The sequence below is a fragment of the Miniopterus schreibersii genome, assembly GCF_964146895.1.
Source record: "Miniopterus schreibersii genome assembly, chromosome: 2".
Taxonomy (NCBI): domain Eukaryota; kingdom Metazoa; phylum Chordata; class Mammalia; order Chiroptera; family Miniopteridae; genus Miniopterus; species Miniopterus schreibersii.
Window position 1 is genome coordinate 21,559,794 of NC_138102.1, and position 27,319 is coordinate 21,587,112.

Consider the following 27,319-nt stretch of genomic DNA (forward strand, 5'->3'; position numbering starts at 1 on the left):
TGATAACAAATAGCTGCTTTGCTCTGTGGAGTTTCTTTAGCCTGAGGCTCATTAAGAGAATCAGGTTTATCAGTCCGCAGGCAGAGGCAGACCTCAGGATGCTTTGAGTCTTTGCCTGATCTGCTTGGGGACATGGCCTTAGAAAAGCAGACTTTGGTGTGCATCCTGGTCCTGTCCAAACACACCCAGCCCCAGCAATGGAGACCTCAAGCCTAGGGTTGTTGATAACTCCTAACAGGGTACTCAGGGCCAGTCACTAACTGTGTCTTTGGCCTGTACCAAAGACCCTCCAAAAAGACACAGAGTCCTAGCAGATCTACCTAACACTTACAAACAACCCCTCAAAATGTAGCCAAAACGGGGACCAAAAATCAAGCCCCAAATGAAACAAGAGAAGTCTTCAGAAAAGGAGCCAAATGAAATGGAGATAAGTAATCTCTCATATATAGAGTTCAGAATACTGATTGTAAGGATACTCCACAGCATGAAAAAAGATATGGAAACTATGAGAAATGACCAGTCAGAAATGAAAATGGTATAACAGAAATAAGGAATACATTAGAAGGAATAAAGAGCAGATTAGAGGAAGCTGAGGATCAGATCTGTGAATTAGAAGACAAGGTAGCAAAAATCATTCAGTCAAAGACCCCAAAACAAAAACCAATTAAAAAACAGAACTGTCTAAGGGAGCTGTGGGACAGCATGAAATGTAACAATATTTGCAGCGTAGGAGTGCCAGAGCAGGTCAAAAGTAAGCAGGGATTAGAGAGCCTGTTTGATGAAATAATGACAGAAAACTTCCCTAACCTGGTCTAGGAAAAATTTACATAAGTTCAGGAGACACAGAGAGTCCCAAACAAGAAGAACCCAAAGAGGCCCACGCCCAGACACATCATAATAAAAATGCCAAGAATTCAAGACAAAGAGAGAATCTTAAGAGAAACAACAGGAAAACAATCTGTTACATACAAAGGAGCTCTGGTAGGGCTGTCATCTGACATCCCATCAGAAACTCTAAAGGCTAGAAGGGAATGGCATAAGTATTCAAGGTAATGCAAAACAAGAATCTGAAATCAAGGCTGCTCTATCTAACAAGATTATCATTCAAGTTAGATGGTGAAATAAAGAGCTTCTACGACCAAAAAAAATTAAAGACTTTATCACTACAAAACCAGCATTACAGGAAATGTTAAAGGGACTGCTATAATTAGAGGCAAAAACAAAGAGAATGAGAAACATAGGCATAAAGAAATAAAATGGCAGTAGATAAGTATCTTTCAATAACAACCTTAAATGTGAAAGTGAGATTAAATGCTCCAATAAAAAGATGTAGGGTGGCTGAATGGATAAGAAAACCTGACTCAAATATGTACCAACTACAAGAGACCCACCTCAGAACAAGAGATTCATACAGGATGAATGTGAAAGGATGAAAAAAAATTCTCCAAGCAAATGAAATGAAAAATAGACAAGGTAGCAATACTCATTTTTGAGGAAATAGACTTCAAAATTAAGACCACAGTGAGAGACAGGAAAGGTCATTGCATAATACTAAAGGGATCAATCCTACAAGAGGATATAACCCTGATAAGCATATATGCATCCAACATAGGAGCACCTAAATTTATAAAAAACTTCTAGAGGACTATAAGGGAGAGATCAACAGCAATACAGTCATACTAGGGGAATTTAACACCCCACTGACTTCACTGGATAGGTCTTCCAGACAAAAAATCAACAAGGAAACAGTGACTCTAAATGACACACTAGATCAGAAGGATTTAAATGATATTTATAGAACATTCTACCCCAAAGCTGCAGAATATACATGCTTCTGCAGTGCACATGGGCTGTTCTCAAAGATAGACCACATGATAGGACACAAAACAAGTCTCTACAAGTTCAAAAAGATAGAAATCATATCAAGCATCTTCTTGGACCACAGTGGCATGAAATTAGAAATCAACAATAAAAACACTAAAACACATTTAACACATGGAGGCTGAAAAGCATGTTTTTAAACAATGAGTTACCAAAGAGATCAAGAAAGATATAAAAATTTCTGGAAACAAATGTAAATGATAACACAGCAACTTCAAATGTATGGGACATAATGAAAGCAGTCCTGAGACGGAAGTTCATAACACTACAAGCTGACCTCAAAAAAACACGAAAAACTTCTAATAGACTTTCGAACCCTACAATGTAAGAACTTAGAAAGAGAACAACAATAAAAGTCCAGGGTAAGTAAAAGGAAACAAATAATAAAGATCAGAGCAGAAATAAATGACATCGAGACTAAAAAAACAGTACAGAAGATCAATGAAACCAAGAGCTGGTTCTTTGAAAAGATAAACAAGATTGATGAACCTTTAGCCAGACTCATCAAGAAACAAAGAGAGAGGACCCAAATAAACAAAATCTGAAATGAAAGAGGTGAAGTAACAACTGACCCAACACAAACACAAAAGATTGTGAGAAAATACTAGGGACATCTGTATGCCACCAAGCTGGACAACCTGGATGAAATGGACAAATTCCTAGAAAAATGCAACCTTCCAAATTCAATCAGGAAGAGGCAGAAATCCTGAATAGGCCAATAACTGCTGATGAAGTTGAAGCAGTAATCTAAGGGCTCCCAGCACACAAAAGCCCTGGTCCAGATGCCTTCACAGGGGATTTTTACCAAACATTCAAAGAAGCATTAACACCTATCCTCCTTGAACTATTTCAAGCAATCCAAGAGGAAGGAACACTTACAAACTAAAAAAATAACATACCTAGGAATAAACTTAACCAAAGATGTAAAAGGCCTGTACTCAGAAAACTACAGGACACTGAAAAAAGAAACAGAGGAAGATATAAACAAATGTGATAATATACCATGTTCATGGATTGGAAGAATTAACATCATTAAAATATCCATACTCCCCAAAGCAATCTATAAATTCAATGCAATCCCTATTAAAATACCAACAGCATATTTCACAGATCTAGGACAAACACTTCAAAAATTTATATTGAAAAAAACCACCCAGAATAGCCATGGTAATTTTAAGAAAGAAGAACAAAGCTGGAGGGATCACAATACCAGATATCAGGTTATACTACAAAGCCACTGTAGTCAAAACAGCCTGGTACTGGCACAAGAACAGACATATAGATCAGTGGAACAGAACAGAGAACTCAGAAATTGACACACTCCTTTATGGTCAGTTAATATTTGACAAAGGAAGCAAGAACATACAATGGAGTAAACACAGTCTCTTCAATCAATAATGTTGGGAAAATTGGACAGGTACATGCAAAAAAATGAAAGTAGACCACCAACTTACACCAGACACAAAAGTAAATTTAAAATGGATAAAAGACTTAAATGTAAGGCATGAAACCATAAAAATCCTGGAAGAAAGCATAGGCAGCAAAATCTGAGACATCTCTCATAGCAATATGTTTGCTGATACATCTCCTAGAGCAAGAGAAACTAAGGAGAAAATAAAGAAATGAGACTGCATCAAAATAAAGAGCTTCTGCACAGCAAAGGAAACCATCAACAAAACGAAAAGGGAGCCCACTGTATGGGAGAACATATTTGCCAATGACACATTGGATAAAGGGTTAATATCCAAAATATATAAGGAACTCACACAACTTAACACAAGGAAGACAAACAATCCAGTTAAAAAATGGGCAAAGGACCTAAATAGACACTTCTCTAAAGAGGACATACAGATGGCCAAGAGACATATGAAAAAATGCTCAACATCGATAATCTTCAGAGAGATGCAAATAAAAACCACAATGAGGTATCACTTCACACCTGTCAGAATGGCTCCATCAACAGATCAAGGAACTACAAGTGCTGGGGAGGGTGAGGAGAAAAGGATACCCCAGTACATTGCTGGGGGGAATGCAGACTGGAGCAGCCATTATGGAAAGCAGTATGGAGGTTCCTCAAAAGATTAAAAATTGACCTGCCATTTGACCCAATGATCTTACTTCAGAAAGGAATATATCCTAAGGAACCCAAAACACCAATCACAAAGAGCTTATGTTCATAGCTGTGCAATTTACAGTAGGAAATATCTGGAAACAGCCCAGATATACTGGTACCGTCAGTAGATGAGTGGATAAAAAAGCTGTGGCACATTTACACCTTGGAATACTATGCAGCTGTAAAAAAGAATCTTTTATCCTTTGGCACAGCATGGAGGGAACTAGAAAGTATTATGCTAAATGAAATAAGCCAGTCAGAGAAAGACAAATACCACATGATCTCACTTATATGTGGAATATAATAAACAAAAACTGATGAAATAAATGGATCCAGAGACACAGAAGCATAGAACAGACAGAGGGATCTCAAAGAGAAGGTGGGGAGGAAGGAGTGGGTGGGGAGAGATTAATCAAAGAATTTATAAATTTATAAGCATAACCCATGGACACAGACATTGGTATGGGGGAAGCCTTGGGGGTGGGAGGGATAGGGGTTGGAGGAGATCAATTCAATGGGGATAAACACAGAATGTCTCTAATATTTTCAATAATAAAGATAAATAAACTTAAAAAAAAAGGAAATGAAAAAAATTTTTAAATAAAAGTAAATAAAAATGCATAGAAAGTGCTAGACAGTTCCTAGCTCATTACGAGTGATTGGTACAAGTTGGCTATTTTGTGCTTATGCCAATTAGTATTAAAACTCACAGCTCTGCTCCTTCAAGGGAAAAATAGTGTCTGATTATCAATATTTTATATTTGATCAAATAAGTTATTTTATTGAATAATGTCATAAAATCCAGATTCATGTTTTTTCAATAGAATTTTCTTTTTATTGTTGACATTGCTAGAGTCTCCCACCCCGCATACTTTGCTAACGTCCAACACCCCACCTCCTGCCTCCCGCTTCCTTGGCCTTTACCAAATTATTGTCCATGTCCATGGGGAATGCATGTATGTTCTTTAGCTATTTCCTTCACCTTCTTTATCCAGTCACCTCCACCCCATCCCCATTAGGCACCAGCCAGTGCGTTCCGGTGTTCATGCTTCTGGTTCCCTTTGTTCCTCACTATATTTTGTTTATTAGATTCAATGTATTAGTGAAATCATATGGGATTTTTATTTCTCTGACTGGCTTATTTCACTTAGTGTAATACTCTACAGGTCCATCCACACTGTCTAAAGGGTAATAGATCCTTATTTTTATAGCTGCATAGTATTCCATTGTGTAAATGTGCCACAGTTTTTTAAATTCACTCATCTGCTGATGGGCACTTGGAATGTATCCAGATTTTAGCTATTATAAGTAATGCTGCCCTGAACATAGGGATGCATTTATTCTCTTAATTGGTGTTTTGGTATTTTTAGGATATATTTCCAGAAATAGGATAGCTGGGTCAAAAGGCAATTCCATTTCTAATTTTTGAAGGAAACTCTATACTGTTTTCCATTGTGGCCGCACCAGTCTGCATTTTTATCAGCAGTGCACAAGGGTTCCCTTGTCTCCACATCCTCTCCAACACTTGTAGTTTGTTGATTTATTGATAGTAGCCATTCTGGCAGCTGTGAGGTAATACCTCATTGTAGTTTTTATTGCATCCTTTTAATAATTAGTGACCTTGAGCAATCTTTCATATTTCTATTGGCCATCTGTATGTCCTCTTTGTAGAAGTGGCTATTCAGGTCCTTCACCCATTTTTTAATTGGATTGTTTGTCTCTCTGGTATAAGTTCTTTATATATTTTAGAAATTAACCCCTTATTGGATGTATCATTGGTGAATATTTTTTTCTGTGCAGTGGGTTCTCATTTCATTTTTTTTTTTAAATGTTTTCTTTTGCTGTGCAAAATCTTTTTAGCTTGATGTGCTCCCATTTCTTTATTTTTCCTGAGTTTTTCTTGCCCTTGGAGACATATTGCCAAAAATATTGCTGCAAGAGATTTCTGAGATTTTGCTGCTTATGTTTTCTTTTAGGAAGTTTATGGTTTCATAACTTACATTTAAGTCTTTTATCCATTTTGAGTTCATTTTTGTGTATAGTGTATGTTGATGGCTTAGTTTCATTATTTTTAATATACCTGTCCAATTTTCCCAACACTATTTATTGAAGAGCCTATCTTTACTCCATTGTGTGCTCTTGCTTCCTTTGTCAAATATTAATTGATCATAAAGACATGGGTTGATTTCTGGACTCTCTGTTGTGTTCGTTGTTCTATATGCCTGTTCTTATACCAGTACCAGGCTGTTTTGCTTGCAATGGCCTTGTAGTATAGCTTGATATTGGTATTGGGATCTCTTCAACTTTATTTTGCTTTCTCAAGGTTGCTGAGGCTATTTGGGGTCTTTTTTGGTTCCATATATATGTTTGAAATATTTTGTCTTGTTCTATGTAATATGCTGTTGGTATTTTGATAAGAACTGCATTGAATATTCAGATTACTTTGTGTAGTATGGGCATTTTAATGATGTTAATTCTTTCAATCCATGAACATGGTATATGTATCCACTTGTTTGTATTTTCTTTAATCTTTTTTCATGTCATATAGTTCTACAAGTACCATTCTTTTACTTCCTTGGCTAAGTTTATTCCTAGATACATTTTTTTTTTTTCTTGTAGCAACAGTAAATGGGGTTGTTTTCTTAGTTTTTCTTTCTGAATGTTCATTATTGGTGTATAGAAATGCCTCTGCTTTCTGAATATTAATTTTGTATCCTGCAACTTTGCTGAATTCATTTATAAGATCTATTAGTTTTTTGCGTGGGTTCTTTAGGGTTTCCTATATACAATATCATGTTATATGCATATAATAACCAGTTTACTTCCTCCTTTACAATTTGAATACCTTCATTTCTTCTTCTTGTCTGATCACTATGGCTAGAACTTCCAGTACTATGTTGAGCAAATCAGATCCAGCAATACCTTAAAAAAATCATACTCCATGGTCAAGTGTGATTTATTCCAGGGATGCAAGATTGGTACAATATACACAAATTAATAAATGTGATACATCACATAAACAAAATGAAAGATAAAAATCACATGATCATATCAATAAATGCAGAAAAAGCATTAGATATAATCCAGCACCTATTTATGATAAAAACTCTCAGTAAAATGGGAATAGAGGGATCATACCTCAACATAATAAAGACCATGTATGAAAAACTTACGAACAATATCAGACACAATGGGCAAAAATTAATCTGTTTTCCTTAAGGTCAGGAACAAGGCAGTGATATCTGCTTTCACCACTCTTATTCGACAGATTAATGTTTTACATATAGGTACCTACAAATTTTGTGCATCTGTTTTTTACCAAAGAAAAATTGCTCAATTCTTTACATTTAATGTTTTTCATCATTGTTACTTGTTTCTGAAATTGTAGATTTGTATAGCTGGAAAATGCGAAAACATTGATAAGTTAATAGACGAAAACCGATGTAATTCAACAAAATTGTGCAATGGACGTGGCGTACGTAATGGTTACTCTATTTTTATGCATAGATTTTTTAAAAAAATCATGTCGATATCATTTCCAGGATAATAATAAGGTTCAGAATTACTTGATGTGGAAAATTCTTATGGAAAATTGCACTCAAATAAGGAAAGCAGTTTCCATTTTTTTATACATATGTACATGAGTTATGTGTTTCATCAGATTTTTATAGGTCTCATGAGTTAAGCTTTGAACTTTATAAAAATACAATATAAAACAATGTATTATTATAACATTAGGTCAAGATTGTAAAATTTTGAAAATATATTTATTAAAGATAATACATATGCAATTATATATATATAAATTGTTTATAATTGAGTGTTTGTTATCGAAATATATTTACACATGCACAATATATTTATATTACAAATATTATTTATAGTCTAATGTTTTTGTGAAAGCAAAGTTTCTTGTCTATTCTGATCTTTTTTACCCTTTCATGGCTTCAATTTGTTGGCTGTGTGTCTGTTCCACACTATATTTGAAGTCATTCACTACTGGAATTTGGTACAATGTTAATTTTTACTTAACTATTATAAATAGTAGTGCAATGGACATTGTTGTACATTCATCTTTGCATATTTATATGATTTCTTAAATTGTTAACAATAAAATCTGATAGGCCAAATGTATGCACCATTAAAATTTTCAGTAATATTATATTGTCTTCAAGAAATAGTATACCAGTTTTTGCTCCACTTATCATGTATAAAAAGGTGCATTTACTCTAATTCTGGCCAGACTAGTTTCTCAGTTTTTCAATCTCTTCTACCATGGTAAATCTGTTGTTAATTTGCACTTATTTAATAATTAATGATACAGTTCTTAATTATGTCTGTATGGTCATATTTCCCATTTGCATTTCTATTTGTCCACCCATTGTGAAATTATCTACTAGATTATAAAAGTTTTATAAACGTTGTAAGGTTTCCAAGCATGCCTTTGGCTTTACATGTGTGACTAGTGTCTTCCACCATATTGATGCTTCATATATTATACTACCGTAGCCCAGGAAAAAGCATGTCTGTGTGTCTTGATTCAAAATTTTCTCCCAGATAACTTAAATGTCCTATTATTTACAGTTTATTTTTTGATTCTTCCCTTCTTTATTTAATTTTATTTCAATTTTTGCATGACCCTGCTTCTAGATTCTCTAGTCTGCTTCTGACCCATCTTTCAACTCCTTCACCAGCTCACATTTATAGATATTTTCTAGCAAAATAATTTTTTGCTATTTGTGTCTGTTTAAGCAAGTTTTTCCTTTAGTTTTTTACTCCCATATTTTTTTTTGCCAAAATCTGGCTCTTCTCTTAAATATTTTTTTATCAACCACAATTCACAATAAATTTAAACTCCCACAATCATAACATCTAGCCTCATAATTTTACGGCTTTCTAGAATAAGATATTTCAGTTGTATCCAATATGTTACCTACTTTTATTTAAAAATACAAGAGACAAATAATAGAAAATCTCTGTTACATTTTAAAAGATATTGCATGGACATTTATTTTATTAAACTTTATTTTAGAATTATTTGCACATTAAAATAAACACTATATGTAATATACTAAATTATAATATTTAATAATGTACACTGACTAACAATGACAAATAATGCATTTAATTTTTTATTGTATAATATTGTTATTTTTCATTTGGTTTTGGTTTTAGGCTTGCAACACTAACAACCATTGTCATTGTGATGCTGGATTTACTCCTCCATCTTGTGAGTTAATACCATCATCACCAGGAGGAAGCATTGATGATGGGTTTTGGATTGTAATCGCAGGTTAGTATCTTGATCGGTGTGTTCCAACAGAACTTTTTGCACTTACAGAAATGTTCTACATCTCCACTGTTGATGTGGCTGTTGAGCACCTAGCATGTGGAAAGTGCAACTAAGGAACTAAAATTTCCATTTTATTTTACTTTATTTAATTTAAACTTAAATAGCCATTTGTGGCTACTCTGTTACACAGTGCAGCTCTACTCTAAATGATACTGTCAATAAAAATTTTATATACACTTTTAATTCACATCTAGACGTGAACATTTTAATAGGTGTCTCCTTAATTTTAACCACGGTTACCCAAACATTTCTATTTATATGGCAGAGTTTTCTTGATTGGTGTTATTAAATTATAGAATAGGGGATAGTTTTGTTATATAGTTTATATTCCAAGGATCTTAACTATTATGATGTGCTAGTTCATAACTAAGTTGCATTTTTAAGTTAACCATTCTGTATGTAGAAAGGTAAAAATGCTCAAATCTTTCACACCCATAGCACATGGAGAGTAGATGGTATAAAACACTTTTCCATTTATTTGGTGAACATTCATTAGTAAATGTAGTGTATTTGGTTTTTCTAAACCTCACAATGTATAAATCTCATAAGAGTTTCATTCCATTAATATCTTTCCATCATTGGCACTTTTGTTTTATATTTCATTTATATTTTATGTTATAAAACTGATGATGTATTATTATTTGCCTTAGGTAGCTAATAAATTGTTAAAGATTTTTAAATACAAATATTTACATTTGCCCACCTATTTACTGTTTTTTAGGGCTTTTCAGCTCTTCCAGCAAATTCAAATTTCCATATGGGTCATTTCCTTTCAGCCTGAAAAACTTCCATTTGTATTCCTCTTTTTTTTTGCAGTGACCATATGTTTCAGCCTTTGTTTATCTTTAAAATGTTTTTAGAATGTCTAAATTCATGAAGGGTATTTTCATTGGAAGTAGATTTCTACACTGGGAATTTTTACTCTTAGCAGTTCAAAGATATAATCACATTGTATCCTGGCTTCCATTTTCTAATGAGAATACAGCTGTCATTCTTATTATACATTTCAATAATATAATTATACTTTTATTTTTTATCTGAGTTTCAGACTTATTTTCTATTTTTGATTTTCTACAGTTTCACTATGATTTACCAAGATGTGTTTTTCTTTGAATTTACCCTGTTTGGGTTGGCTGAGATTCTTGAATCTGTAGGTTGATGTATTCTTGGAAATTTTGAAAACAATATAGGCATTTTCTGTTTTTCAATATTTATTTTTTATTAAACATATTTGGCTTTTTAAAAATGTATACACAGTAGGATATTCCTAATTAAACATATTTGGCTTTTAAAAATGTATACACATTAAGAATTGTGGTATTCAATTCTATGGATACAGGAAAAATGAACAGACTTTTGTTCCCATCAATTGTCACATGATACACAATAGACCTATCAGCTCAAATCCTCCCTCTGGCTTTCCCTTTGCAGTAGCCCCTAGTGTTAATTCCTAGGAAACAATTACTTGTTCTCTGTCCCTAGAGATTTCTCTTTTCCAGAATGTCATATGCACTTGAGATTCATTCCTGTTGTCATATATTTTAAATAGTTCATTTATTTTTATTTTTAACTTGCCTTCTATTGAAAAAAATGTCCTCTAGTTTGCTTATCAACTCACCCACTGAAGGTTATTGTGTTGTTTCAAGATTTTGGCAATTAAAAATAAAGCTGATATAAATGTGCATGAAGGATTTTATATACATGTTTGTAATTTATATAATATACATACAGAATATACATATATTCTCATTTTTTGGTGGGTAAACACCTAGGAGTAAGATTGCTGGGTCATTTAGTAAGTATATTTTTTTTTAGTGAGTGCACTGTTAATTTTATAAGAAACTGCCAAGCTATTTTCAAAAGTGGCTGTACCATTTTTCCTTCCCCCCATTCATTAATGAGAGATAGTTTTTCTGCATAGATATATGCCCTTCATAAACACTTGATATTGTGGGTGGTAGTGTTGTTTTGTTCAATTTTGTTTTTCCAGTTTTAGATGTGTAATGACGTCTACTTGGGCTTTTACTTAAATTTAAGTTAAAATAATGACAGATTCACAATAAATTGCAAAGAAAGGTAGAAGGAAGTTCCGTGTACCCTTTAGTCAGCCTTCATCAATGGAAACACTTTCAAATTGGTGTAGTCACCACCACAATGAAGATGCAGAACTGTATTATCACTAAACTAGTATTATTCCTTTTTACAGATACATTGGCCTTTTTTTCTCCCCTTCCTAACTCTTGGCAACCATTAGACTTCTCTGTCTCCCTAAGTACGTTATTTAGAGAATGTTATATAAATGCATTCATACAGTTTGTGTCTCTTAAAGATTGGCTTTTATCTCTTGCATAAATTGCATGAACTGAATGTAAGTTGTTGCATATATGAGTACTTCATTTTTTAAGTTGATGATTAGTATTTCTTTGTGTGGATGTATCAAAATTTAATTATTCACCCACTGAAGGACATTTGGCTGGCTGCCAATTTTTAACTATTATGAATACATAGATCTGCAATGAATATTAATGAGGAATATTCTGAATAAGTATAATTTTTTTAATTCAATGGGGAACATGTCCAAGAGTGAAATTTCTGGGTTGATAGGAAGCCTTTCATAGTTTTATTTATTTTTAATAAATTTTATTGGTTTTAGAGAGAGGAAGGGAGAGGAAGAGAGAGATAGAAACATCAATGATGAGAGAGAGTCATTGATCAGCTACCTCCTGTATGCCTCCCACTGGGGATTCAGCCCACAACCCGGGCATGTGCCCTGACCTGGAATCAAACTGCACTCTCCTGGATCATAGGTTGATGCTCAGTCGTTGAGCCATACTGGCCGGGCACCTTTTATAATTTTAAAAGTAACTGCCAAACTGCTCCAGAGTGGCTGACCATTTGACATTTACATCAATAATATCTGAATGACCAACTTTTGGCATCCTCACCACGTACTTTTAAGCCATATAGAATGTTAAAGATTTTTAAATATAAATATTTACATTTGCCCACATATTTACTGTTTTTTAGGGCTTTTCAACTCTTCCAGCAAATTCAAATTTCCATATGGGTCATTTCCTTTCAGCTTGAAAAACTTCCTTTTGTATTTCTCTTTTTTGTATCTATCTTGCAGTGACCATATGTTTCAGCCTTTGTTTGTCTTTATTTATTTATTTTTTAAATTTCAGCCTTTGTTTGTCTTTAAAATGTTTTTAGAATGTCTAAATTCATGAAGGGTATTTTCACTGGAAGTAGATTTCTAAGTTAGGAATTGTTACTCTCAGCAGTTCAAAGATGTAATCACATTGTATCCTGGCTTCCATTTTCTGATGAGAATACAGCTGTCATTCTTATTATACATTTCAATAATATAATTATTCTTTTATTCTTTGTCTGAGTTTCGGATTTATTTTCTATATTTCATTTTCTACAGTTTCACCATGATTGACCAAGATGTGTTTTTCTTTGAATTTATCCTGTTTGGGTTGGCTGAGATTCTTGAATCTGTAGGTTGATGTATTCTTGGAAATTTTGAAAAATGTTTTAGCCATTTTCTCTTTTTCAATATTTATTTTTTATTAAACATATTTGGCTTTTAAAAAAATGTATACACATTAAGATTTGTGGTATTCAATTCTATGGATATAGGAAAAATGAACAGACTTTTGTTCCCATCAATTGTCACATGATACACAATAGACCTATCAGTTCAAATCCTCCCTCTGGCTTTCCCTTTGCAGTGGTCCCCTAGTGTTAATTCCTAGGAAACAATGACCTGTTCTCTGTCCCTAGAGATTTCTCTTTTCCAGAATGTCATATGCATTTGAGATTCATTCCTGTTGTCATATGTTTTAATAGTTCATTTATTTTTATTTTTAACCTGCCTTGTATTGAAAAGATGTCCTCTAGTTTGCTTATAGACTCACCCATTAAAGGTTATTTGTGTTTTTTCAAGATTTTGGCAATTAAGAATAAAGCTGATATAAATGTGCATGTAGGATTTAATATAATTTATGTAATATACTTATAGAGTATACATATATGTATAGAATATACATATATTCTCACTTTTTGATGGGTAAACACCTAGTAGTGAGATTGCTGGGTCATTTACTAAGTGTATTTTTTTTTTTTTTTAGTGCGTGGACTGTTAATTTTATAAGAAACAGCCAAGCTATATTCAAAACTGGCTGTACCATTTTTCCTTCCCCCCATTCATTAATGAGAGATACAGTTTTTCTGCATAGATATATGCCCTTCATAAACACTTGATGTTGTGGGTGTTATTGTTGTTTTGTTCAATTTTGTTTTTCCAGTTTTAGATGTGTAATGATGTCTAATTGGGCTTTTACTTAAATTTAAGTTAAAATAATGACAGATTCACAGTAAATTGCAAAGAAAGGTAGGAGGAAGTTCCGTGTACCCTTTAGTCAGCCTTCATCAATGGAAACACTTTCAAATTGGTGTAGTCACCACCACAATGAAGATGCAGAACTGTAGTTTAGTATCATCACTAAACTAGTATTATTCCTTTTTACAGCTACACTGACCTTTTTTTCTCCCCTTCCTAACTCTTGGCAACCATTAGACTTCTCTGTCTCCCTAAGTACGTTATTTAGAGAATGTTATATAAATGCATTCATACAGTTTGTGTCTCTTAAAGATTGGCTTTTTCTCTTGCATAAATTTCATGAACTGAATGTAAGTTGTTGCATATGTGAGTACTTCATTTTTTTTAAGTTGATAATTAGTATTTCTTTGTGTGGATGTATCAAAATTTAATTATTCACCCACTGAAGGACATTTGGCTGGCTGCCAATTTTTAACTATTATGAATAGATCTGCGATGAATACTTATGTGGAATATTCTGAATAAATGTAATTTTTTAAATTCAATGGGAAACATGCCCAAGAGTGAAATTGCTCGGTTGATACTAAGCCTTTTATAGTTACATTTATTTTTCATATTTTTATTGATTTTAGGGAGAGGGAGATAGAAACATCAATGATGAGAGAGAGTCATTGATCAGCTACCTCCTGTATGCCTCCCACTGGGGATTCAGCCCACAAACCCGGGCATGTGCCCTGACCAGGAATCGAACTGCACTCTCCTGGATCATCGGTTGATGCTCAGTCGTTGAGCCATACTGGCCGGGCACCTTTTATAATTTTAAAAGTAACTGCCAAACTGCTCCAGAGTGGCTGACCATTTGACATTTACATCAAAAATATCTGAATGACCAACTTTTGGCATTCCCACCACGTACTTTTAAGCCATTCAATTCGGTGTATAATAATACCTCATTGTGGTTTTAATTTGCACTTCCCTAATGGGTAATGATGTTAAATATATTTAATATGTTATTTTGGCATCTTTATATCCTTTTTTTAGCAAAAAGTCTCTTCTGCTCTCTCTTTCTCTACATTTGTCTGATTTTAAATTGTAAAATGTCTTCCTCCATCAATACTTTTTTCTTTATCACTATGGCAGTAAAATAAAATTTCTAAATTCTCAATTGTGTTCAATAGAAGCTAAAATAATGAAAGAATTGACTCCAAAGCTCTTTTGGACCTTCTTTGAAGCTATTATATTTCTTTGGGCAACAAAATCAGAAAACTGAAATTTTCCAATGGAATAAAATTGGGAACCCAGACATAAACCCTCATGTATGTGGACTAATGATTTTCCACATGATGCCATGTCCGTTCAGTGGGAAAAGGACAGTCTTTTCAGCAAATGGCATTGGGATGGTAAATAGCAACAAGCAAGAGAATAAGCTTGGACATTTACTTAAACCATGTAAAAAAATTAACTACAAATGGATCAGAAATTTGAATGTGAGAGCTAAAATTATGAAATTCTTTGAAGAAAACAGCAGAAATATGCAAAACTTTTTGGTTTTGCAATAATTTCTTGGACATGTCACCAAAAATAAAGAAAACAGAAGTAGATACATTTGAATTTACCATAATTAAAAACAGTTTCCAACAAAGAGCACTATCAACAAAGTGAAAAGGTAGACCATGTAATGGGAGAAAATCTTTGCAATTATATATCTGATGAAATATTAATATCCATAATATGTAAAGAACTATAACACAACAACAATGAAACAACCCCATTAAACAATTCAATTGTAAACATTTATCCAAAGAAGGTACCCATATGGCCAGCAAGGACATGAAAAGATGCTCAGTATCACTAATTGTTAGGGAATTTTGGGTCAAACCTACGAGATACTAATTAAAAACTAGTTGGATGGCTGTTGTCAAAAAATTGAGAAAATGCTAAGTGTTGAAGAGGATACAAAGAAATTGGAGCCCCTGTGTACCATTGGTGGAATATAAAGTTATTATTATGCAGCCTCTGTGGAAAATAGCGGAGTAGTTCATTAAAAGATTAAACACAGAATTACCTTATTATCCTGCAATTCCAGTGCTAGGTATATACCACAAAGTATCGAAACCATGACCTCAAACAGACACTTGTACAGCCACGTTCATACAGTCTTATTCACAATAGACAATTGGTGGAAACACCCAAATGCCCATTCACAGACACATGGGGAAACAAAATGTGTTATATTCATACAATGGAATATTACTTAACTTTAAAAAGGAATGAAATTCTGGCATAGGCTACAACATGGACGGAACTTGAAGATGTTATGCTAACTAAAAAGCCAGTCACACGCTGGATGTGATACTGAATGATTCTGCATTTATGAGGTCATTAGTCAAATTCAGAGAGAGAAAATAAAATGGCAGTTTTCAGGGGTGGTGGGGAGGGGAAAATGGCACATTAATGTTTAAAGGATGAAGAGTTTCAGTTTGAGGTAATAAAAAGGCTGAAGTTTTATGGTGGTAATGGATTTACAACAATGTTAATGTGCATAATGCCAATGAATGTACACTTAAAGATGTTTAAAATAATAAATTTTATTTGTTGTGCATTTTACCACAATAAAAATTCAATTAGAAGAATTCCATTTTGATATCACCAAAAATAATATAATATTTAGAAATAATGTTATGCAAAGATGTATAAGATACACACTGAAAGCCAATTATATTATTAAAAGATCTAGATAAATGTAAAGACATCTAATGTATTGGAAGTCTCAATATTGTTAATGCAAAATTACTTCACAAATTGAGATAAATATTCAATACAATCATCAACAAACCCAAGTTGTCTTTTTTGCAAAAATTGACAAGCTGATCCCAGAAGGCAGGCAGAAATTCAAAACTAGGTTTTCAAGAAAATTTGAAAGTGAAAACGTATTTCTCAATTTCAAAACATATTACAGAGCAAAAAGAATTGGCAGTGTGGTACTGTCCTAAGAATAAGGATAACATATAGCTCAATGGAATAAAAAGCTGAGTCCAGAAATAAATAGTCATTAATTAAAATCATTAATTTTTGACAAGATGTCAAGTCAATTAAGTGGAGGATAGAATGGTCTTCTCAACAAGCAGTGTTGGGAAAAGTAGGTATCAACATGCAGAAAAAGAAGTTAGATTGATACATCACAACCTCACAAAAAAAATAACGAAATGGATCATAGATCCAAACAGAAGAGCTAAATTTATAAAACAGTACACACAAGTATAGTTTTGTGACCTTGGCATAGGCTATGTTATAGAAGACACCAAAGCACAAGCAAAGAAAGAAACAAGAGGTTGATTTAACTTCATTAAAATTAAGAACTTTTGTACTGCAAAGGATATAACCAAGAAAGTGAAAGACACTACAGAATGGGTGAAAATATTTGCAAATCTTTTATCTGCTATGCAACATTGTGTATCCAGAATACATAAATAACCCTTACAATCCATACAAAACAACCACCCAATTAAAAATGAGGAGTTTAAGTAAACATATCTCCATAGAAGATATAAAAATACCTCATAAAGCCATGAAAACGTGCTCAACATTTTAGGAAAATGTAAATCAAAACCACATGAGATACTCATTTGCCCTCCTTTGGTTGATTATAATAATAATACAGGCACCATGTTATTAGTGAGGATGTGGAGAAATTGGGATGTTCTCGGTGCTTTTTCCAGCACTGCTCAAGCTCTAGTATCTCATTTTCAATCTCAACTCAGCAGGAGCTGCAGTTTGGTTAGCTTCAGGTTGTATCTCTACCAAAGGACACCTGGGAGGCTATCACAACACTTCCGGGGTCCCTAATCTACAGAGCAATTGTCTCTCCAGTGCTGCACCCTGCAGATCCAGCCATTTCTGCTGCTGTGAACTCTGTCCTTTGCCTCCTTACCTCTGTGAAATGCTATACTTTGCCTAGGACTCTAATTGTCTGCTGAGATCAGCAAATTCTCCAAAGGTAGAACTGAATTTTCATAAAGTCAACATCAGATTTTCCTTCCTTCAGGTATAGTTTTGCATTTCCTGTTGACTTCCAGAAATCATTTCCTTCATGTAGATTGTCTCGTTTTATATTTTTATTGTAAGAGAGCTGGATTGGCACCATTTAATGGAAAAAGTCCATCATAGCTAAAGTGGAAGCCTTACCATTCTTCCTTAGGGTAATGGACATCTCTCAATTCAATAAGTAGGTGCAATTTCTTTAATTAGCCTTTAGTACATGAGAAGAAAGATCTACTTCCAATACGATATTTTGAACTTGGACTAATGGAGAACTGACCTTTTCTGATGGATGTAGCAGGGAAAGGAGAGTTTTAAAAGTCTTGAGTTCTACCATAGTGTAAGACTGCTGCCTATTTGCATGATTTCAATATTTTTGCATATACTTGACAATTTATTTCCTCTAATACATAAAACATTCTGAATCACTTTATTTCAGTTAAATCACTTCTTATCAACATGTAATTGGACTGTGTGTGTTTTAAAGTTATTGAACTTTTCTCCTACTTGGGGCATTAATTTTGTTTACATTTAATGTTATCACAGTTATGTTGGTGGTAATTCTGATTGCTTAATTTAGTTTTCTGTATTTTAATTGTCTAGATTATTTCTTTTGTTAAATTGGACCAAGTTTCCATAGATTTAAAAATTTTTCAGAAATGTCTTCTAACACCTAGGGAATATCTATTTTTCTAACATAATCAAAGTTAAGACAATATCACTTTATACAGATAATATGAAAACTTAACCTAGTTTACTATCATTAATTGTGCTTTACAATTCACCTTCAGTTATGTCAATAATTTTTCATTAAATCATTTTTTTAAATGGTTCTTTTGTATGTTCTATATTTTCAATAGAAGAAACTATTAGGTAGTAATATCAATTTCATATGTGCTCAGCAGCAGTTCACAGAAGGGAATATGATAAAATGTATTAGAATTAAAACAAAAATAAAAATTATACATGTAATGATTTAAAATAAAGTATGAGAGTGATATTGATATATGTAGAGTGACATAATTATGTAAAGCACTTTATGGCAAAGTTACAGAATATTGGAAAATACTATTAAACTTAATTTTATTCATTCCATGACTGCATTATTAGAATCACAAATTTTTATAAATTAAAATTCTAATATGCTTTGAATATAATTTTTGAAAATGTTAAATGGTACTCTCATGTTTTCAGGAAAAATTGTAAGCTTGCCTATAAAAGAACCACGTACTGCTGCTCAAAAAAATGGTCTCTTTATCAGTTTCTGCATTTTTCTAACTGGCCTTATGTTAATTGCCATCATTGCTCTTAAATGGAATAAAATGAAATTTTGGAAAAGAGAGGAAACAGTAAGTGAAGGGTAAGTAAACTTATTACTTCTCATGTTTATATTAAAATGCATTGTGAGAAGAATTCAAATGTAATTCAGGATATTACAAGCAGAAATTCTGGGATGGGTTGGATTGATTTGTCGAAATATTGAGTCTTAGTATATAATTTTATTTTTTCAGATTTCAGGCAGGTAGGTATCCTTCATGTGCACATGGGCCCAGGGACAACTGAAGCTACTCAGTAAATCCTCAGTGCCTTTCAAATAGAAAACTACTTGGCTATAATTGTTTTAGGAGGTTTTTTCTATTTTCCAAGCAACCCCACATTCTGGTATACCAAGGAGATCAATAGAGATACGGAAGCAAATTTTGTGTACAGTATATGTAGAAGTTAAGAAAAATACAAGATAGCACAGAATGAGGGAGATAACACAGGATACTGCCCAGTTTATACATAATTAATATTGCTCACGTGTTTCTGAAGTTAGAATTAAGGTACTTGCACAGCTTTTTTCTTTAACAGTAACACCAATACACACTGCAACTTGATTAGTGACTATTCAAGAAAATGAGAATGCAGCCTGGCCGGGCGTGGCTCAGCAGTTGAGCGTCGACCTAGGATCCAGGCCATAGGGGTTCGATTCCTGGTCAGGGCACATGCCCGGGTTGTGGGCTGCAGCCGATCAATGACTCTCACCATTGATGTTTCTACCTCTCTCCCCCCTTCTCCTTTCCTCTCTCTGAAATCAATAGATATATTTTTTAAAAAAAGAAAAGAAAAGAAAATGAGAATGCAGAATGAAATATAAATAAGTGGGTCTCTTTATTCCATGATAAAGGAAAGTGGTTCTCTTTCTTACTTTTGGAGAGATAAATAAAATAATGATAGAAAATCTTCGTCAACACGTCGATCTCCTAAGTTAGTTAATTTTATTTATAAACAAGTTAGAAGGAACTAGTTAAATTCAGTGTAGTATTCTGCCTGATTGATGTAGACATTTACATAATCATCAAATTATTATAAATTGACCTGAATGAATATCTGGCCTAAGTCTTCTTGTGTCTTACTTAAGACTTCTTGGACAAATCTGAATAGTTGCTGGAAGTAAACCTGACTTTTAAATGAGATGTTGTAATAGGGAATGACTGATCATAAATAACTAAAACTGGTCATGACAGTCTAAGTGTTAGAGCAACACTAGGTGGGTTCAGGGTTGCAAGGGTAAGAAATGATGTAGCCCGGCTGGGCGTAGCTCAGCGGTTGAACATCGACCTAGGATCTAGGTGATTGGGGTTCGATTCCCAGTCAGGGCACGTGCCCCGGTTACGGGCTCCATCAACGACTTTCTCATCACTGATGTTTCGATCTCTCTCTCTCCCTCTCTTTTCCTCTCTCTGAAATCAGTAAAGACATATTTAAAAAAAAAAAAAGAAAGAAATGATGTAGAGCTGAAGCACCAATGGGCGGTATAATGAACTGCAGGTTCAGCAACTATGTCATTCCATCACTGTAAGGCTTTATGATTGACATCATCTCTTCTTGTGTATGTGTGTCCATTACCTGAAAAATGACTGCTCTGTTTGCACATAGCAGAGGATAGCAATCTAAACTTTGTCTAGATTCGTTTTCAAGTAAAATACCAATAATCTGTTTCCAAACCAATGCCTTTTTATTTACATAATCAAGAGACAGGAGGAAGTGGGTGTGGAAGTGTGCCTAAAATCAACCTGTGTTCTGTCTGGATTTATAACCCTGAGTTAGGTGTTCCAACCTGACTTTATTACCCCATGGCCAAGGAACTGTAGTCACGTAGCAGAGACCTGGGCACCATGACATTTCTCTTCGACAGGAACTGTGTAGATATTGGAGTTTTCCAAAGAAAAAAATGAAGACTAAAATACCACCAAATGTAACTAAATGTAACTGAAAGACATAGAGGCCTCACTAATGACCTCATTAATGAAAGTGAGAAAGTTATTTACATAGTTTTTGATAGAAATATCATAACTGGAAAGGTAATAAGTTAAGAATTTGAGAATTTGCATGTAAATTACCTTTTTAACTTTGGAGGTACACTGTCATAGACATGTTAATATACCTATTGCCTTCCTTGTAGAGAAGATAGAGAAAATAGAGGATCATTTTTAGTTTAAAATTATATATGCTTAACATATTTAGTTGTTAGATCAACATTAGAAATATGGGATCACTGAGTGGAATATGGGAAGCAAAGCGGGTCTTGGTATAGATTGTTTGAGTAATTAGTATAAATATACCATTGTTACTTTTCTTGATTTTAAGATTACAAAGTTTCCTAAACATAAAACTAATGTTATTTCTCTTATACAGATCTATGTCAGAAGGCAGCAAGACTAACAGCAATGAGTCATACACAGAGTCAAAGGTGAAATGAAAGAATCAAACTATTGATAAAATAACATGCTGAAATAGTTTTTTTTAATCTTTAATAATACCTCAGTATGAGACCTATTTTTTCCGTTTCACCCTCATCACTCCTATTTGTCAATATCACATACTAAAACAAAAGCTAACTCAAGCATTGCTTTATACTCTTTAGAAATAGTTAATGTTAACAAGTATTAGAGATTTGTCAGCTGTTTATCTTCTTGAAATAGGAATGACTTTGGAGAGATTTAAATATATTCTTAAAATAGTTATGAGTTGTCATGTATCCTGCTCACTCACTTAAGGTTCCAGTTGGTAGAATTACATAGATTGTTTCCAAACATTTATATTTCTTCCTCATTAAGATTCCATGGTTATGGTTATTCTTGTTTCATAAATGAGAAAATAGACATAAGAATTTAAATAATTCCCCATGTGTATAGAATTTTAGGAATTCTTGGAGTTCGATTTTAAGACAATCAGACTCAAGGGTTCAAACTAATAATTCCACAGTCTTGACTCATATAGCCTGATATGTGAATGCTACATGCACTCTCCAAGGCAGAAAGGCAATTATTTGCTATAAGATGGAATAAAGTAGGCATCTGCAAATATTTATCAAATTTTAACTTATATGTATAAAGAAACCATGATCTTTCACATATTAGACCTATCTCTTGGAGTACATAGAAGGATTCAAACATTCATCCAAGAGTGAGGTCAGAATTCATCCAGAAGCGTATGTGCCATTCTTCCGTATCTGAGTTTGAGAGAGTTAAGTCAATGGATCTGTTTCCTTATCTGCCACAGAGAACAAATTTATAACTCCTACCCTGAATGAAATTAATCTTATTTCTGACTAGACCTATCCCTACTTCTTCTTTAATTATTCTATGAAAATCCACATCTTAGGTGAGGATTTTGGCACTTGGGTCGCTGTCTTCCTCTCACATCCTCCAGTCACAGTCCATCCTCATGCTGGGTTGTTTTCCCTTCAATTAATCGCTGCCACCCAACTTCAGTCATTTTATCCTAGAGCAATATACTTACTGATCTTGCCATTCCTCTGATTTCTTCAAACTCTTAAGTCATAAATGCAATAGTTTCCTTTGGTTTATATTTTTTTCTTGGTTTTTTTTTTTTTTTTTGCAGCCATCTTCTGCCACCACTACTTTATGGTTATTTTAAGATCTTGCCTCAAAAATTTGAAATAGTGGGTTAGGCAGTCAGTCCATAAGCAATAAACACATTTCATAAGTTGATCATATAGTGGATTGACATTGATTAATCAGATGGGAAAGATTAGGGCAGTAGGGGTAATTGGAAGAGTTGATGTTGATGAAGGAATTCGATAGTCATTTTTTTCTTAAATGGTTGACTAGGTAGGCCCAATTGAACAAGAAATATGTAAGCAAAGAATTGAAGGAGGTGAAAATATTTATCCAGTTTAGATATTAGAAAGACTCTCATGGACTTACAAGTTCATCTCACATGAGGCTTTAATTTAAATGCAAAGGATACGGCACAGCAAGAGAGAGTGCAGGCAAGTAATGGATGTCAGAGAGACACCTCATACACAAAGTCTCAAGGTTCCTTTTAAAAAGAATTTAAATAGCTGATCATCAATCTCACTGCCCTTATTTTGGCAAAGTGTGAAAGCAGACATCCATAAAGATAGAGCGTTTCCATTTCAGCTATAAATCAACGCTATATTACACAGGAATGCAGCTGGCAGAGCTATTCGTGCATATATCTGGGCAGGAGCTTTCCAAACAAGAATGATCCAATAGAAAAAAAGTCAAAATGTTTGATAAATAACAGTGATGCCAGTTTGTCTGGAGCAGAGTTAGCCAGAAGGCACATGACATACACTTTTAAAAGCTGTTTTATTGAAAGAAGCAAGGACAGAGACTAAAAGGAGAGAAACCAGTCAGTGAAGTACTACTGCAGTAACCCACGACAAAACAGAACGGCAGCTCAGAGAGCAATAGTAAAAATGGTTTTAGGAATAAATTCGTAAGGTGAACCAACAGAAGGCATTGACAGTTTGGATGCAAAGTGTAAAAAAAAGTACCTAAATGATGTTTATTGGTAAACATTGGAAGATAGGAATGCTAAGATGTAAACCCAGACCCGTTTCTAAATTTTACTCTTAATACATTTTAAAATTTATTTTAAAATTCATGAACATCGAGAGATAAAATCTACATAGGTAACCGTGAGCCAAGGCAAGTGTCTGGGGTGCCCTGATAAGGAGTTTACATTTCCTCATATATGAATGGGAACACGTCAGAGTATTTCCCAAGTGGTAGGAGAGGGATTTAGCATGGCATGGTGCTGGAATGAAGTAGGGGAAAGTTCAGTCAGATTCAGCCAGCACCGGAGATGAGCACAGCAGCTACGGGAGTAAGGAATACACAGGAAAGATGTGATGAGGGCAGGTTTGGAAGAGAAGATGAAAAAGTTTCGTGAGATGTAACAGAGGTAGAGTCAATTAAGTGGTGAGTGATGGATATATTTGGGGTAGAATAACAAAGGACTACAAAGACTTAGCCATTTCTGATACAGTGCATTAGCATCGCTTTTACTTATGACTGTATAGCAGGAAAGAGCCAGTTTGGTGCTGGAAGGACGCTGTGGAGGGGAGTGAAGGATGAGCTTGCTTTTGATCATGTGTATGTGGGTCACCTGCTGGAGAACTCTGGGAGTACTCCTCCTCTGTAGATAAAAATGGACCAATTACTCACAATTTATTTCTCACAGGTTTTTATTGTTCTTTTCCTCTCTGTTTCCTTGCTGGTGATTTTCTTTTTACCATGTGAAGCATAGAGACTATGTAAATGAGACACTTATAAATGCCAATGCATAATATATTTTTAATGTGTCTATCACAAAGGATGCAGGAAAAAGAAATGGGTTTACAAATTTCACAGAGCACAGACATAGGTTTTGGTGGTATAACCAGTGTCTTATTACACTAATTAAATGCTACCGTTGTAGGTGCATAGTAAAATTAGGCAGCTTTATTAAGTTACAACTTAACATTTCTGTTTTCTGTATTTCTTTAGATCAGTGACTAAGCAATAAGTCAAAAAGCCTTAGGTTGGAGAAAGGATATTACCAAGAAACTCACCATTAGCTGGTCTGATCCAAGAATGAAAAGAATCTGCTTTTCTCTCCTTTTGTTATGGCTTATGGCTTTCACTTTCACAAACCAAAATAAATCCTGTGAGCGAAAGTATGTAGGCCTGTGTCTGTTGATTCTTCTACAGGCTGTGACCCTTTAGTAGGAAATAAGCAGTTCAGCCTCTTTTGAACATGGGAGGCTGTTGCATCCCGAGGTGAGAACATTCCATTGTCCCCTGTGCTGCCGCCCTCAGGGCCTATGGCTGTGCTAACTGCTCCCATCTCAAAAGAGGACACCTACAGCCCTTACCTCCCCAGCAGCTTGTGATTCCCCTCCCTATCCATTGCAAGCTTTGGATTTGAAGTGTTGCTGGGTAAGGCCAGCCCCAAGCCCCCAGAGACTCACTAGCATCCCTTCTATCTTCAAGGAATTGCTCTAATTGAGTTTCTGGTCAAACATAAATGTTCTGTCTCCAGGTGATACTTTCTTGACCTCATGTAACTTGCAGTCTAGGCTGTATTTTTTTCCTTTGCTGCACCCGGTTTTGCTGCTCTTTCTTTACTTGAAGCTGAGCTTTTCTGGGTAAGATTGTCTTGCTTTAGTGTCCCCTCTCCCCATCTTGCTCTTACTGAGATAGGTACACTTTTCCATACCTCAAACCAGTATACATGGATTAGAAATCCATCATCTTCCCTGGAGATAATTACGACCTGCAGATTTCCCATCAATACACAGAGATGCTCCTGAGTCAGGGGTGGGAGTACCTCACCACAGAGACTAAGAGTTTCCTTTTCTAAATGCCCACCAGTAAGAGGTAAGTGATGCTTTTGTCAGAGTAAGTTTAGAAAACTCTCAGAGATCAAACCTGTCTGCAATAAGCCATGAGGAAATGGTTTTACATTTTGACTTTTGTGAACTTACATCTATATAATTGTCCATTTTTTAATTGGGCTATTTCTTTTCTTGCTATTGACTTGATTTACTTATACGTTTTTTATATTAACCCCTTATCAGGTGTAAAATTTACAAATATTTCCTTGCATAACATAGTCTCTTCAGTGTGCTAATTATTCCTTTTGCTGTGCAGGAGCTTTTTAGTTTGATGCAATTCCGTGGTATATTTTTGCTTTTGCTGCCTGTGTTTTTGGGGATCATGGAAATACCACTGCCTCGGCCATAATCAGGAAGCTTTTACCTGAGCTTTCTCCTCAGCATTTTAGAGTTTCAGGTCTTATGTGTAAGTCTTTAATTCAGTTTGAGTTTATTTTGGGGTAGGATGTCAGATCAGGATCCAATTTCACTTCTCTGCACGTGAGTATATAGTTTTTGCAACACCATTCATTGAAAAGATTTTCCTTTCCCCTGTGTGTGTTCTTGGCAGTCTTGGGCTGCTCCCACCTTTTAACTATTGTGAATAATGCTACTGTAAACATGAGTGTACAAATACGTAATTGAGACCATGCCTTCAGTTCTTTTGTGTGTATACCCAGAAGTTGGGTTGTGCTGGTCCATAAGGTAATTCTATTTTTAATTTTTTGGAGTAACTTTTTCACAGTGGCTACACATTTTACATTCTCACCAAGAGTGCACAGAGGTTCCACATCTTTATACATCCATACTAACACTATTTTCTGGGGGTTTTGACAGTGCCCTTCCTCATGGGCATGAGGTGGTATGGCATTGTGGATTTTGATTTGCATTTTTCCCGATGATTACCGATGTGGAGAATCTTCTTTTTATGCTTCATGGCCATTTGTATATCTATTTGGAGAGGGGTCTGTTCAAGTTCCTTGTCAACTTTTGATTCAGATTATTTGGTGGTTTTTGTTGTTGAGTTTTAGCAGTTTCTATATACTCTGGATTTTAATCCCTTATGAGATTATGATTTGCAAACTGTGTGATTTGCAAATATATTCTTTTATTGTATGGGTTGCCTTTTTACTCTGTAGCGTCTTTTGATACACAAAAGGTTTTAATTTTCATGGAGTGCAGTTTGTTTGTGTTTTTCTTTTTTTTCTGTGCTTTTGGTGTCATATCCAAAAAAATCATTGCCACACCCAACCAACTTTGTGGTATTTTTTCCTGTTTTTTTTGAAGACTTTTATCATTTTAGTTCCTACATTTAAGTCTTCTATTTCTTTTGAGTCAATTTTTGTACATGGTGTTAAGAAAGGGTCTATTTTTTATTCTTTTGCATATGAAGATTCAGTTTTCTCAGCACCATTTGGTGAAAAGATTGTCCTCTCCCCATTGAATGATCTTGCTAAGTTTCCAGAAGATCATTGGACCATATACATAAATGTTTCTTTTTGGACTCTAATCTCATCCATTGGTCAATATGTCTGTCTTTATGTCAATATCATTCTTTTTTTATTTCTGTAGATTTGTAACTGGTTTTGAAATCAGGAAGTGTGAGTCTTCCAACTTTCTCCTTTTCAAGACTGGTTTGACTATGAGGGATTCCTAGTATTTTTTTGTTTAATAGTTTATTCATTTTTAGAGAGGGTATGGGAAAAGGGGAGAGAGAGAAACATCAATGTGAGACCACAACACTGACCGGTTGCCTCTTGCACGCTCCCCGCTGTGGATGGAACCTGCAACCCTGGTATGTGCCCTTGTCTGGAAATGGAACAGGCAACCTCTTGCTGCACAGGATGGTGCCTAACCAATTGAGCCACACTGGCCAGGGCAGTATTTCTTGAAATTTCACATAAATATTAG

General features: G+C 34.4%; 1 protein-coding gene and 1 long non-coding RNA gene across 2 annotated transcripts in view; both read left to right on the top strand.

The window, feature by feature from the left end:
* The window catches only part of LOC308553269 (A disintegrin and metallopeptidase domain 3-like), a 98,638-nt gene extending 85,961 nt beyond the window's left edge, over nt 1-12,677 (top strand). The window contains exons 17-18 of the mRNA XM_081129086.1: nt 9,170-9,287; nt 12,375-12,677. Of these exons, the coding sequence (XP_080985212.1) occupies nt 9,170-9,287; nt 12,375-12,577 (321 nt within the window). The 3' untranslated portion in view covers nt 12,578-12,677. The remainder of the gene's footprint in view (nt 1-9,169; nt 9,288-12,374) is intronic.
* Nucleotides 12,678-18,931: 6,254 nt separating this feature from the next.
* On the top strand, nt 18,932-24,700 carry LOC308553270. Its single transcript, XR_013998222.1, has 3 exons — nt 18,932-19,093; nt 21,415-21,469; nt 24,540-24,700. It is a non-coding gene; the product is annotated as an uncharacterized lncRNA (long non-coding RNA).
* Nucleotides 24,701-27,319: the final 2,619 nt, after the last annotated feature.